At 44.5% G+C, this 12247-nt stretch overlaps 1 protein-coding gene across 2 annotated transcripts in view; it reads left to right on the top strand.

Moving 5' to 3' along the window:
* MINDY4 (MINDY lysine 48 deubiquitinase 4) overlaps positions 1 to 12247 on the top strand; it is a 103545-nt gene that overhangs the window by 13585 nt on the left and 77713 nt on the right. For both annotated transcript variants that reach the window (XM_070728027.1, XM_070728028.1), the window contains one exon: positions 1517 to 1932. In XM_070728027.1, the coding sequence (XP_070584128.1) occupies positions 1517 to 1932 (416 nt within the window). The remainder of the gene's footprint in view (positions 1 to 1516; positions 1933 to 12247) is intronic.

Genomic DNA, 12247 nt, shown 5'->3' with positions numbered 1-12247 from the left:
TCTCTCTCTTCCTCTCTCTCTTTCTTTCTTTCTCTGGCTTTCATTCTGTCGCTCACTCTCTTTCTCTCTTTCTCTATCTCTCATTCTCTTTCTCTCTCTCTCTCTTGCTTTCTTTCTCTCTCTCTCTTGCTTTCTTTCTCTCTCTTCCTCTCTCTCTTGCTTTCAGTCCCTTGGGAACTGATTCATATTCACAGTAAAGGCTTTTAAGAAGAGACTATCAGAAATAGTATAGGTCAGTGATGGTGGACCTATGGTATGGGTGCCACAGGTGGCCCTATCTGCTGGCATGCGAGCCGTTGCCCTAGCTCAGCTACAACGTGCATGATTTTTAGCTCACACAGAGGCTCTAGGTGGGTGTTTTTGGCTTCCAGAGAGCCTACAAAGGGATGAGAGAGAGGGCATTTTAACCCTCCCCTGGCTCCAGGGAAGCTTTTGAGGCCTGGGAAGGGCGAAATACAAGCCTACTGGGCCCACCAGGAGTTGGGAAACAGGCAGTTTCCCGCCTTCGGAGGGCCTCCGGGGGTGGGGGAAGCTGTTTTTGTCATTCCCAGGCTTTGTGGGAATTGTGGGTGTGGGCACTTATGTAATGTGTGATAGTGTATGCGCATGCTCTTTCAGCACCCAAGGGAGAAAAAGGTTCGCCATCACTGGTATAGGTCTTCTGCAAGGACATGGGGTTGGACCAGATCAGGGGTCCCCAACCTTTTGAACCTCAGGGACCACCAAGGTCATAATTTTAAATTCCACGCACCCTAATTCAGAATTAGTGCAATTATTACAAAATGATTGAATCTTATTTGACAGTGGCTTGCTGATGTCATTGGAAAAGCCAGTCCCACATTCCAGAGCCGTAGTATGTGCGGAAGCGAAAGATCGCCGAAACCTCATGTGCGCGCATCCACTTGCGAGATTTTGCTTCCTGTACATGCACAGAAGTAAAATCTTGCTTGGCTGTGCACGCATTCCCGCCAAAGACACGGAGATGCACATTCAATTCCATTTTCGCTACCGGAGCTGTGGTGTGGCCCATTCCAGTAGCAACCCGCTATGGATGGGGATGTTGCAATGGTCATAAGTGCGAAACGTGGTCCTCAGCTAACTTTTTACAGCGCCATTGCAACTTCGACTTTAGTGAACAGTTCATTAAATGAACTGTTGTAGGACTACCTGTATCTTGGTAACTTCGGTCACTAAATGGACCATTGTGAGTGGAGGACTGCCTTTTAAAAGCACATGTTCTAAAGACGTACTATCCTTATTACACCTCCAACCACTTACTTTCGCTACCGGTTCGGAACTCTCCCGCGCGGGACGCTTCTGCACATGCGCGGATCATCTGTGATGACATCTGGACGGGTGGGGGGAACCTCCCGCCACCACTACCGGTTCACTCCAACCAGGGCAAATCGGTAGCCACCCACCTCTGCCTCCAACCAATTTCTCTCTTATGTTTTTTTCTACGTGAACATTATGCTTTTTGTCAGCCCCTCTTGTGAGACTTTACTATTCCCTACAGGATTCCTCAAAAGGAAGGCACCTGAAGCGGCTACATGGCGTTCGCGGTCCAGCCGAATTCAGCCAGGAAAGCACGTTTAAGAGTTCTACGGTCCTTCCAGGTCATTCCTTCGAGAAAATCCCCACACTGATGGACACAATCGCGGCCGCCGTACGCAGGGAGCAGGCGATCCACATTCATCAGAACGACTTCCCCTCAAGTCGGTGCGCAAAGAAGGACGATTTGGCCGTCCGATATGCGGGCAGCTCAGGAGATGACCCCGGAACCAAGATGGTCCTGGAAAAGCCAGCGGAAGAAAAGAAAACCGCGCCTGCCTATGAGAAAAGGCGCCTGTGGGATGTCTCTCAGAAGGAAACCACCACAGGAAAACGGAGTCATGTGATGCAGCAAAACGAGGCCTCGTGTACAGAGATCAGGTCAGATTTCTTTTAAGTGAAGCATTGTTGTTTTTTAAGAAAAGATAGGTTTGCATTTAACACACCTGGCGAAGAACTCGCAGGCAATTGATATTCCTGGAGGCGTCTAGTATGGTAAATGATTTAGCTTTACTAGATAAATGGTCAAAGCAATGGAAACTGCAGTTTAATGTTTCCAAATGTAAAATAATGCACTTGGGGAAAAGGAATCCTCAATCTGAGTATTGTATTGGCAGTTCTGTGTTAGCAAAAACTTCAGAAGAGAAGGATTTAGGGGTAGTGATTTCTGACAGTCTCAAAATGGGCGAGCAGTGCAGTCAGGTGGTAGGGAAAGCAAGTAGGATGCTTGGCTGCATAGCTAGAGGTATAACAAGCAGGAAGAGGGAGATTGTGATCCCGCTATATAGAGCGCTGGTGAGACCACATTTGGAAAACTGTGTTCAGTTCTGGAGACCTCACCCACAAAAAGATATTGACGAAATTGAACAGGTCCAAAGACGGGCTACAAGAATGGTGGAAGGTCTTAAGCATAAAACGTATCAGGAAAGACTTCATGAACTCAATCTCTATAGTCTGGAGGACAGAAGGAAAAGGGGGGACAAGATCGAAACATTTAAATATGTTAAAGGGTTAAATAAGATCCAGGAGGGAAGTGTTTTTAATAGGAAAGTGAACACAAGAACAAGGAGGCACAATCTGAAGTGAGTTGGGGGAAAGATCAAAAGCAACGTGAGAAAATAGAGTAGTAGATCCTGGAAACAAACTTCCAGCAGTCGTGGTTCGTAAATCCACAGGAACTGAATTTAAACATGCCTGGGATAAACATATCTATCCTAAGATAAAATACAGAAAATAGTATAAGGGCAGACCAGATGGATCATGAGGTCCTTTTCTGCCATCAGTCTTCTATGTTTCTATGTTTCAGTTGTGTGTGAACGTTGCAGGAAACATTTGTGTATGAAAGTTGCCATAGTTGTTCAGCCCTGGGTGGCACCAGGTTTTCTGCACGCAAACACAGATGGTCCTTGACTTATGATCATGATTGAGCCCAAAATTTCCACCACTAAGCGAGGCAATGATTAAGTGAGTCCTGCCCCATTTCTTGCCGCAATTAATGAATCCCTGCAGTTAAGCTGTTAAATGAATCTGGCTTCTTCTCTGTTGACTGCTTGTAAGATGACCACAAAAGGGGATCGCATGACCAGTAGTGGGTGGCTACCGGTAGGGGGTGGCGCAGTGGTAGCGGCCGCCAGATTGCGCAATTTGCACACAGCCACTACAGTGCCACTCCTATGGGCCCCGCCATCTCTGTTCCTTCAATTTTTCATAATTTAGCTTTTTGCACATGCGCAAAAATGTTGCTATGTCTCGGTGCAGCTAGGCTATGAGACCTTCGACATATGCTGTCCACACCCATACTTCAATGCCTGGGGAGGGTGAAAACAGCTTCTCTCACCCCCCCCAGGGACTCTCTGGAGGCCAGAAACAGTCTGTTTCCTAACTTCTGGTGGGCCCAGTAGGCTCATATTTTGTCCTCCCCAGGCTCCAAAGCTTCCCTGGAGCTGGGGGAGGGTTAAAACATCCCCTCCCATCCCCTCCAGAGGCTCTCTGGAAGCCAAAAACGCCCTTCCAGAGTCTCTGTCCAAGGCAACAACAACAACAACAACAACAACAACAACAACAATAATAATAATTAATTAGATTTGTATGCCGCCCCTCTCCGGAGACTCAGAGCGGCTCACAACAACATAACACAGTACAAATCCAGTAGTTTTTAAAAAAACCCAATTTAAAAACCTTAATATAAAACAGTCATACATCTCAGACAAACCATGCATAAAACGGAGAATCAATTCCCCCATGCCTGAAGGCAGAGGTGAGTTTTAAGGAGTTTGCGAAAGGCAAGAACGGTAGGGACAGTCCTGATCTCCGGGGGGGAGTTGATTCCATAGGGTCGGGGCCGCCACAGAGAAGGCTCTTCTCCTGGGCCCTGCCAGACATCATTGTTTCGTTGACGGGACCCAGAGAAGGCCAACTCTGTGGGACCTAATCGGCTGGCTGGCACACATATGCACGTTGGAACTGAGCTAGGGCAACGGCTCATGTGCCAGCAGTTATGGCTCCACGTGCTACCTGTACTATAGATTTGCCATCACTGTTCTAGCTTGTGTGTTACGTACCCAACAAGTGGTGAGGGTTAAATTTTCATGGCAAAATGCCTTGAGGACCAGATGAGTTTTAAAGCAGTTGTACACCAAGGTGCCACCGTGCCACTTATTTTCAGAATAGCACGAATTCCCAACTGAAAGGGACTCACTTAACAACTGTGACAAGAATAGTCGTAAGATGGTGCAAAACTCACTTAACAACTGTCTCGCTTAACAACAGAAATTTTGGTCTCGATGTCTATGTAGATTTTCAGTCATCCAGGTCATGGTTGTCCCAAAGGTGCTTTTTTCAAGAGGCAGCTGGACTTTGGGCTCAATGGTGGTCCGAAATTGAGGACCGCCTGTATTCCTAACAGAATATTTCATGGGCTGCCGTGTATTAATATGACCACCAGAGGGCAGTCTTCTCACATTAATTTCACTCTTGCTCTCATTCATTTTTCTTTCTGGGCAATCTGTCTGAGACAGTAGCAACTGAGTTTATAGCCCAAATCATGCATCAAATCTGGGACAAAAGGTCCTTTTAAAATTGTAATAAACTCTGATTAAACCCTTTCCTGTAAAACACAGAATAGTTGAAGGATCGGGAACTTCACAGCGTAGAACATTGTTTCCCAAACTTGGCAACTTGAAGATATCTAGACTTCAACTCCCAGAATCCCCCAGCCAGTATTCGCTGGCTGGGGAATTCTGGGAGTTGAAGTCCAGATATCTTCAAGTTGCCAAAGTTGGGAAACACTGGCGTAGAAAACAAGATAACAGCAGGACAGAGGCTTTGGAAAAGTTATAAGGGGAAAAGGGAGGGTAACATTTGGCAACTTTAAGACTTGTGATCTTTTTAATTACCAGAATTCTGGGAGTTGAAGTCCACAAGTTTTAAAGTTTCCAAGTTTGGGGACCCCTGATAGAACAGAATAGAATTCTTTATTGGCCAAATGTGATTGGCGACACAAGGAATTTGTCTTTGGTGCAGATGCTCTCAGAGTACATAAAAGAAAAGGATATATTTGTCAAGAATCCTGAGGTACAACATTTTATGATTATAGAAGTCAAATAAGAAATGAGGAAACCATCAATATTTACATAAATCTTAAGGACACAAGCATCAATTTACAGTCATAAGTGGGAGGAGATGGGTGATGGGAACGATGAGAAGACTAATAGTAATAGTAATGCAGCCCTAGTGAATAGATTGATTGTTCTGGAAAAATACTGTTCTTGTGTCTAGTTGTCTTGGTGTGCAGTGCTCTATAGCGTCGTTTTGAGGGTAGGAGTTGAAACAACTTACGTCCAGGATGCGAGGGGTCCAAGAAAAAATTGGACAGTCATTTGTCTGGAATGGTAAAGGGTTTCCTGCCTGAGCAGGGGGTTGGACTAGAAGACCTCCAAGGTCCCTTCCAATTGTTATGTTCCGTTCCGTTCCATTCCACTCCAATTCATTCTATTCTATTCTATATTCTATATTCTATATTCTATATTCTATCTATATTCTATATTCTATTCTATTTATCCATCCATTCATCTTATCAATCACACTTGGCCAATAAAGAATTCTGCTCTGTTCTGTTCTACTCTAATCTATACTCTACTCTATTCCTTAAATTCAATTCTATTCTATTCCATTCCATGTTCTGGTCCTCTTATCCTATCCTATCCTATCCTATCCTAGTGATTCACTTAACAACCATGTTATTAACTTACCAGACCTGTAATGATTCACGTAACAACTTTGGCAGGAAAGGTTGCGAAATGGGGCAAAACTCACATTTTAAAAAATGCCTGTCTTCACTTCAGAAAACGTTGGGCTCAATGGCAGTTCATAAGTCGAGGACCACCTGTACGAGAGGAAGACCTGTACCCATGAAAGCTTCCCCAAATCTATTTCGCATTTTCTGAAAAGGATCCCTGGGGCTCAGGAGCTTTTGGTATCGGCTTCCAAGTCATTCCCCTTTGCTAGAGTCTCCGAATTTCCCTTTTTGTAAGCTCCACCTAAGGCTTCTTCTTCCATTTTCATTTCTTCGTTTCTTATTTTCCCCTTAAAAACAACCACCAACCACCGCCGCCATATTCTGTATTTCGATACTGCTCAAAGACAAACACGGCAGCCCTTGAATGGCTTTGGGGTAATCATTTTTCCTCTCTGTGTGGAACAAATTGGAATGAAAACAGGCAATGGGGCCCCTGAATATATAAAATGTGGAATTTTATTTTTTTTAAAGAAATATGCTGACAAAACAACAATTCTGGGTTTAATTCTGAGTCGTCTCAGGAAGGGCCGCATAGAAATCTATAATAATAATAATAATAATAATAATAATAATAATAATAATAATAATATTATTATTATTATTATTATTATTATTATTATTATTATTATTATTGAAAAATCAACAGACGATCCAAAGTGCAGACTTTGTAAAGAGACAGCCGAAACAATCGATCACATACTCAGCTGCTGCAAAAAGATCGCACAGACTGACTACAAGCATAGACATGATGCTGTGGCACAGATGATCCACTGGAACTTGTGTCGGAACTACCATTTCCCAGTGGCAAAGAACTGGTGGGATCATGAGCCCGAAAAAGTGGTCGAAAATGAGCAAGCAAAACTACTGTGGGACTTCCGACTTCAGACTGACCGAATTCTGAAGCATAACACCCCAGACATTGTGATCGTGGAGAAAAAGAAAGTATGGATCATCAACATCGCAATCCCAGGGGACAGCAGAATTGAGGAGAAGCAGCTAGAGAAATTAGTGAAATACGAAGATCTGAAAATCGAGCTGCAACGACTCTGGCATAAGCCAGTGAAAGTGGTCCCAGTGGTACTTGGCATGCTGGGCACAGTACCAAAGGATCTCAGCGGACATTTGAAAACCATCGGAATTGACAAAATCTCCATCTGTCAATTGCAAAAGGCCGCTTTACTGGGATCGGCAAACATAATTTGCCGCTACATCACGCAGTCCTAGGTGCTTGGGAAGTGCCCGACTGGTGATGAAATACAAAATCCAGCATAGTGATCTCGTTTGCTGAGTTGTATTGACATAATAATAATAATAATAATAATAATAATAATAATAATAATAATAATAATACAGTAATACCATCGGAATTGACAAAATCTCCATCTGTCAATTGCAAAAGGCCGCTTTACTGGGACCCGCACACATAATTCGCCGCTACATCACGCAGTCTTAGGTTCTTGGGAAGCGCCCGACTGGTGATGAAATACGAAATCCAGCATAGTGATCTCATTTGCTGTGTTGTACTGACATAATGATGATGATGATGATGATGATGATGATGATAGGGCAGAAATTTATCTGGTCACTATACAGGTAGTTCTGAACTTATGACCACAACTGATCCCAGAATTTAAGTTTCTAAGTGAACCATTTGTCAAGTTGAGCTTTCTGACCTTATTTTGCCACAGTTGTTAAGTGAATCACCACTGTTGTTAAGTTAGTCACATGGCTGTTGAATGGATACGGCTTCCCCATTGACATTGCTGGTCAGAAGTTCGCAAAAGGGGATCACATGACCCCGGAACACTGCAACCATCACAAGTACATGCCAGTTGCCCAGCATTTTAATTGTGATCATATGACCACAGAGACGCTGCAACGCTTGTACGGGGGGGGGGGATGGTTGTAGGTCACTTTTTACAATGCTGTAACTTTGAGTGGTCACTAAATAATTGAATTTAATCTCCACAGGAACTGAATTTAAACATGCCTGGGATAAGCATATATCCACCCTAAGATAAAATACAGGAAATAGTATAAGGGCAGACTAGATGGACCATGAGGTCTTTTCCTGCCATCAATCTTCTATGTTTCTATGTTTCTAAATGAACTGATGTACGTTGAGGGCTTCCTGTATAGTGTAGAGGTGGGAGGAAGAAATTGTGGGAATCTCTGACCTCTAATTGTCAACTTTTAAGGAGGTTGGACTTCAAATCCCAGAATTGCCCTTCCAACCCTGTCATTTGCCTTATTTGCACAAGGAACACAGGATACAGTTCCACTCACTTGACAAATGTCTCACTTAACAACATAACTTTTATGTTCAGTTATGGTCGTATGTCAAGGACTACCTATATTAATGTTTTGTAAAATATTTTATTTATTTATTTATTTATTTATTTATTGATTGATTGATTGATTGGATTTGTATGCCGCCCCTCTCCATAGACTCGGGGCGGCTAACAACAATGATAAAAACAGCATGTAACAATCCAATCCAATACTAAAATAACTAAAAAAAACCTTATTATAAAAACCAAACATACATACAGACATACCATGCGTAAATTGTAAAGGCCGAGGGGGAAAGCATATCTCAGTTCCCCCATGCATGACGACAGAGGTGGGTTTTAAGAAGTTTACGAAAGGCGAGGAGGGTGGGGGCAATTCTAATCTCTGGGGGGAGTTGGTTCCAAAGGGCCGGGGCCACCACAGAGAAGGCTCTTCCCCTGGGTCCCGCAAACAACATTGTTTAGTTGACAGGACCCGGAGAAGGCCCACTCTGTGGGACCTAACTGGTCGCTGGGATTTGTGCAGCAGAAGGCGGTCCCTGAGATAATCTGGTCCGGTGCCATGAAGGGCTTTATAGGTCATAACCAACACTTTGAATTGTGACCGGAAACTGATCAGCAACCAATGCAGACTGCGGAGTGTTGGTGTAACATTGGCATATTTGGGGAAGCCCATGACTGCTTTCGCAGCTGCATTCTGAACAATCTGAAGTTTCCGAACACTTTTCAAAGGTAGCCCCATGTAGAGAGCATTGCAGTAGTCGAGCCTCGAGGTGATGAGGGCATGAGTGACTGTCAGCAGTGACTCCCGGTCCAAATAGGGCCTCAACTGGTGCACCAGGCGAACCTGGGCAGACGCCCCCCTCGCCACAGCTGAAAGATGTTTCTCTAATGTGAGCTGTGGATTGAGGAGGACGCCCAAGTTGCGGACCCTCTCTGAGAGGGTCAATGACTCCCTCCCCAGGGTGATGGACAGACAGATAGAATTGTCCTTGGGAGGCAAAATCCACAACCACTCCGACACCCATCCAGACCCCAACAGCCTCCAGGCACCGGCACATCACTTCCACTGCTTCGTTGACTGGACATGGGGTGGAGATGTAGAGCTGGGTATCATCAGCATACTGATGATACCTCACCCCATGCCCTTGGATGATCTCACCCAGCGGTTTCATGTAGATATTAAACAGCAGGGGGGAGAGGACCGACCCCTTAGGTACCCCACAAGGGAGCAACCTAGAGGTTGACCTCTGACCCCCCACTAACACCGACTGCGACCAACCGGACAGGTAAGAGGAGAACCACTGAAGAACAGTGCCTCCCACTCCCAATCCCTCCAGCCGGCGCAGAAGGATACCATGGTCGATGGTATCGAAAGCCGCTGAGAGGTCAAGAAGCACCAGGACAGAGGATAAACCCCTGTCCCGGGCTCGCCAGAGATCATCCATCAGCGCGACCAAAGCAATTTCCATGCTGTAACCAGGCCTGAATCCTGACTGTTGAGGGCCTAGATAATCGGCTTCTTCCAAGGACCGCTGGAGCGCCACCACCTTCTCAACAACATTCCCCATAAAGGGAAGGTTGGAGACTGAGCGATAGTTGTTGAGAATGGCTGGGTCCAGGGTAGGCTTCTTGAGGAGGGGGCACACAAGTGCCTCCTTGTAGGGTTCCGGAAAGTACCCCCTCCCCAAAGAAGCATTGACAATCTCCTGGACCCAGCTCCATGTCACCTCCCTGCTGGCCGAAACCAGCCAGGAGGGACACGGATCCAGCAAACAGGTGGCGGAACTCACAGCTCCAATGGCCTTGTCCACTTCATCAGGTGTCACCAGATCAAACTCTTCCCAGACAGGTGGACAAGTACGTGCCCCAGTCACCTCAACTGACTCATTGTCAGTTGACTCTGTTTTTTAATTGGAGTCGAGGTCCGCCCGGATCCGAGCATTTTTATCAGCGAAAAACGTGTTAAAATCCTCGGCACTACTCTGCAAGGGCTCCCCAACTCCCCCCTGGTTAAGAAGGGAGCAGGTTACCCTGAACAGAGCGGCCGGGCGGGATTCTTCTTAAACTGTTCCATTCAATGCATTTGTAGATTGTTTCATCTCTTCTGTGTCTGCAAACTAGTTCATTGGTACAATAGTCACATTTCAGGAACAAATACATACTGCTCAAAAAATAAAGGAAACACTCAAAGAACACATCCTAGATCTGAATGAATGAAATATTCTCATTGAATACTTTGTTCTGTACAAAGTTGAACGTGCACAACAGCATGTGAAATGGATTGTCAGTGTTGCTTCCTAAGTGGACAGTTTGATTTCACAGAAGTTTAATTTACTTGGAGTTATATTGTGTTGTTTAAGTGTTCCCTTTATTTTTTTGAGCAGTGTATATAAATCCTACTGGATTTTTATTCAGACAAGGAGGGGAAATCTCTCAGGGTCTGGAAATGATTCCTCCCTCTCCCCACAGGTTCGGTAGGACTGAGTCGGGAATATTTTTATTGAATGGTTGATTTGTTTCGATTATTGTATAAAATTTCAAAGCCCCAAATCCTCACAAGGTTCAGCGGCTTATAAGAAGAAGCAACTGTAGAAGCATAAAATGACAGTGCCAAAAATATAGGTAGTCCTCAACTTAAGACTGTGTGCTTAGTGACAGTTTGAAGTTATGACGGACTTCTTCAAACGAGTTTCAAAGTTTTAATCTCACCTCCCTGCTGTGACCATGTGACTTGCAACCAGCCAGAATTTACGGCCAATCACATAACTATGATTTACAATCTTTTTGCCAGAAATGGCTGTTTATTTTCACTTTAGCAAAAATACCCACAAAAAAACCAGTCCATACTCTGGACTTGCTTAATGACTGCACCGTTTGCTTAATGGCACATTGCAAAAAACATAGAAACATAGAAAATTGACGGCAGAAAAAAAATCTATGATCCATCTAGTCTGCCCTTATACTATTTCCTGTATTTTATCTTAGGATGGATATATGTTTTTCCCAGGCATGTTTAAATTCAGTCACTGTGGAATTACCAAGCATGTCTGCTGGAAGTTTGTTCCAAGCATCTACTCCTCTTTCAGTAAAATAATATTTTCTCACATTTCTTCTGATCTTTCCTCCAACTAACCTCAGATTGTCACATCGTAGAAACAGCTCCTTTTTGTGACTGTCATGACTTATGACTGCAAACGCCAGGCTCAATTATGGTTATAAGTTGAAGACTACCCATGAGAGAATAACAAATGAGGAATTGCAACTGTAGGAAAAATTTCTCCTGCTAAGGCAAAGGGGGTTCGTAAATGAGTTTCGCCCGATTGAAGACTTTTTGCGTGTGCCATGGTTGTTAAGTGATTCACTGCAGTTGTTAAGTGAATCTGGCCTGTCCCATTGGCTTTCTTGTTGGAAACCCGTTGGGATGGTTGCAAAAAGTGGCCCCGAGATGCTGCAGCTAAGTGTGCAAATTTTGACCATGTGACCTTGGGGATAGTTTTGAAAATTTGTTTCGTTAGCCAAGCCAAGGACTTGAGTGCTGAACTGAAAGTTCAAACACAATCTTGAAAGTCCCACGCTGGATTTTAATAACTGGGGAGATAGTCCCATTCATAACCATGTATGGACACAATTGGACCCAAACATTTCAGTTGCTAAGCAAGACAAAGTTGTTAATAGGTTGAGTTTTGCCCCATTTCTTGCCACGGTTGCTAAGCGAATCACTGTGGTGGTTAAGTTAGTCACACGGTCATTAAGTAAATCCGATTTCCCCATTGACCTTGCTTGTCAGAAGGTCGCAAAAGGAGATCACATGACCCTGGGACACCCCGACGGTCATAAACATGAGTAAGTTCCAGTAGCGTGTTGCTATCGGTACGGTAAAGGATACCACACTGGTAGCGATAGCTGTGCTGAGTGCACAGATTCGGTTATCTTGCATGCACGTGTGTCCCAGCCTGTTTTTACTTCTGCGCATGCGCAGGAAGCAAACTCACATGAGGGGACAAGCGCGTGAGAGAAATTTCGCTGATTTTTTTTGCTTGCGGAGTCAAAAGAAATCACCGTAATCTCCCCCGCGTGCACATCCCCTCACAGGATTTTGTTTCCT

The sequence above is a fragment of the Erythrolamprus reginae genome, chromosome Z, assembly GCF_031021105.1.
Source record: "Erythrolamprus reginae isolate rEryReg1 chromosome Z, rEryReg1.hap1, whole genome shotgun sequence".
Taxonomy (NCBI): domain Eukaryota; kingdom Metazoa; phylum Chordata; class Lepidosauria; order Squamata; family Dipsadidae; genus Erythrolamprus; species Erythrolamprus reginae.
Note: the sequence above shows the minus strand (reverse complement) of the source record. Positions and strands in the feature narration are given on the sequence as shown.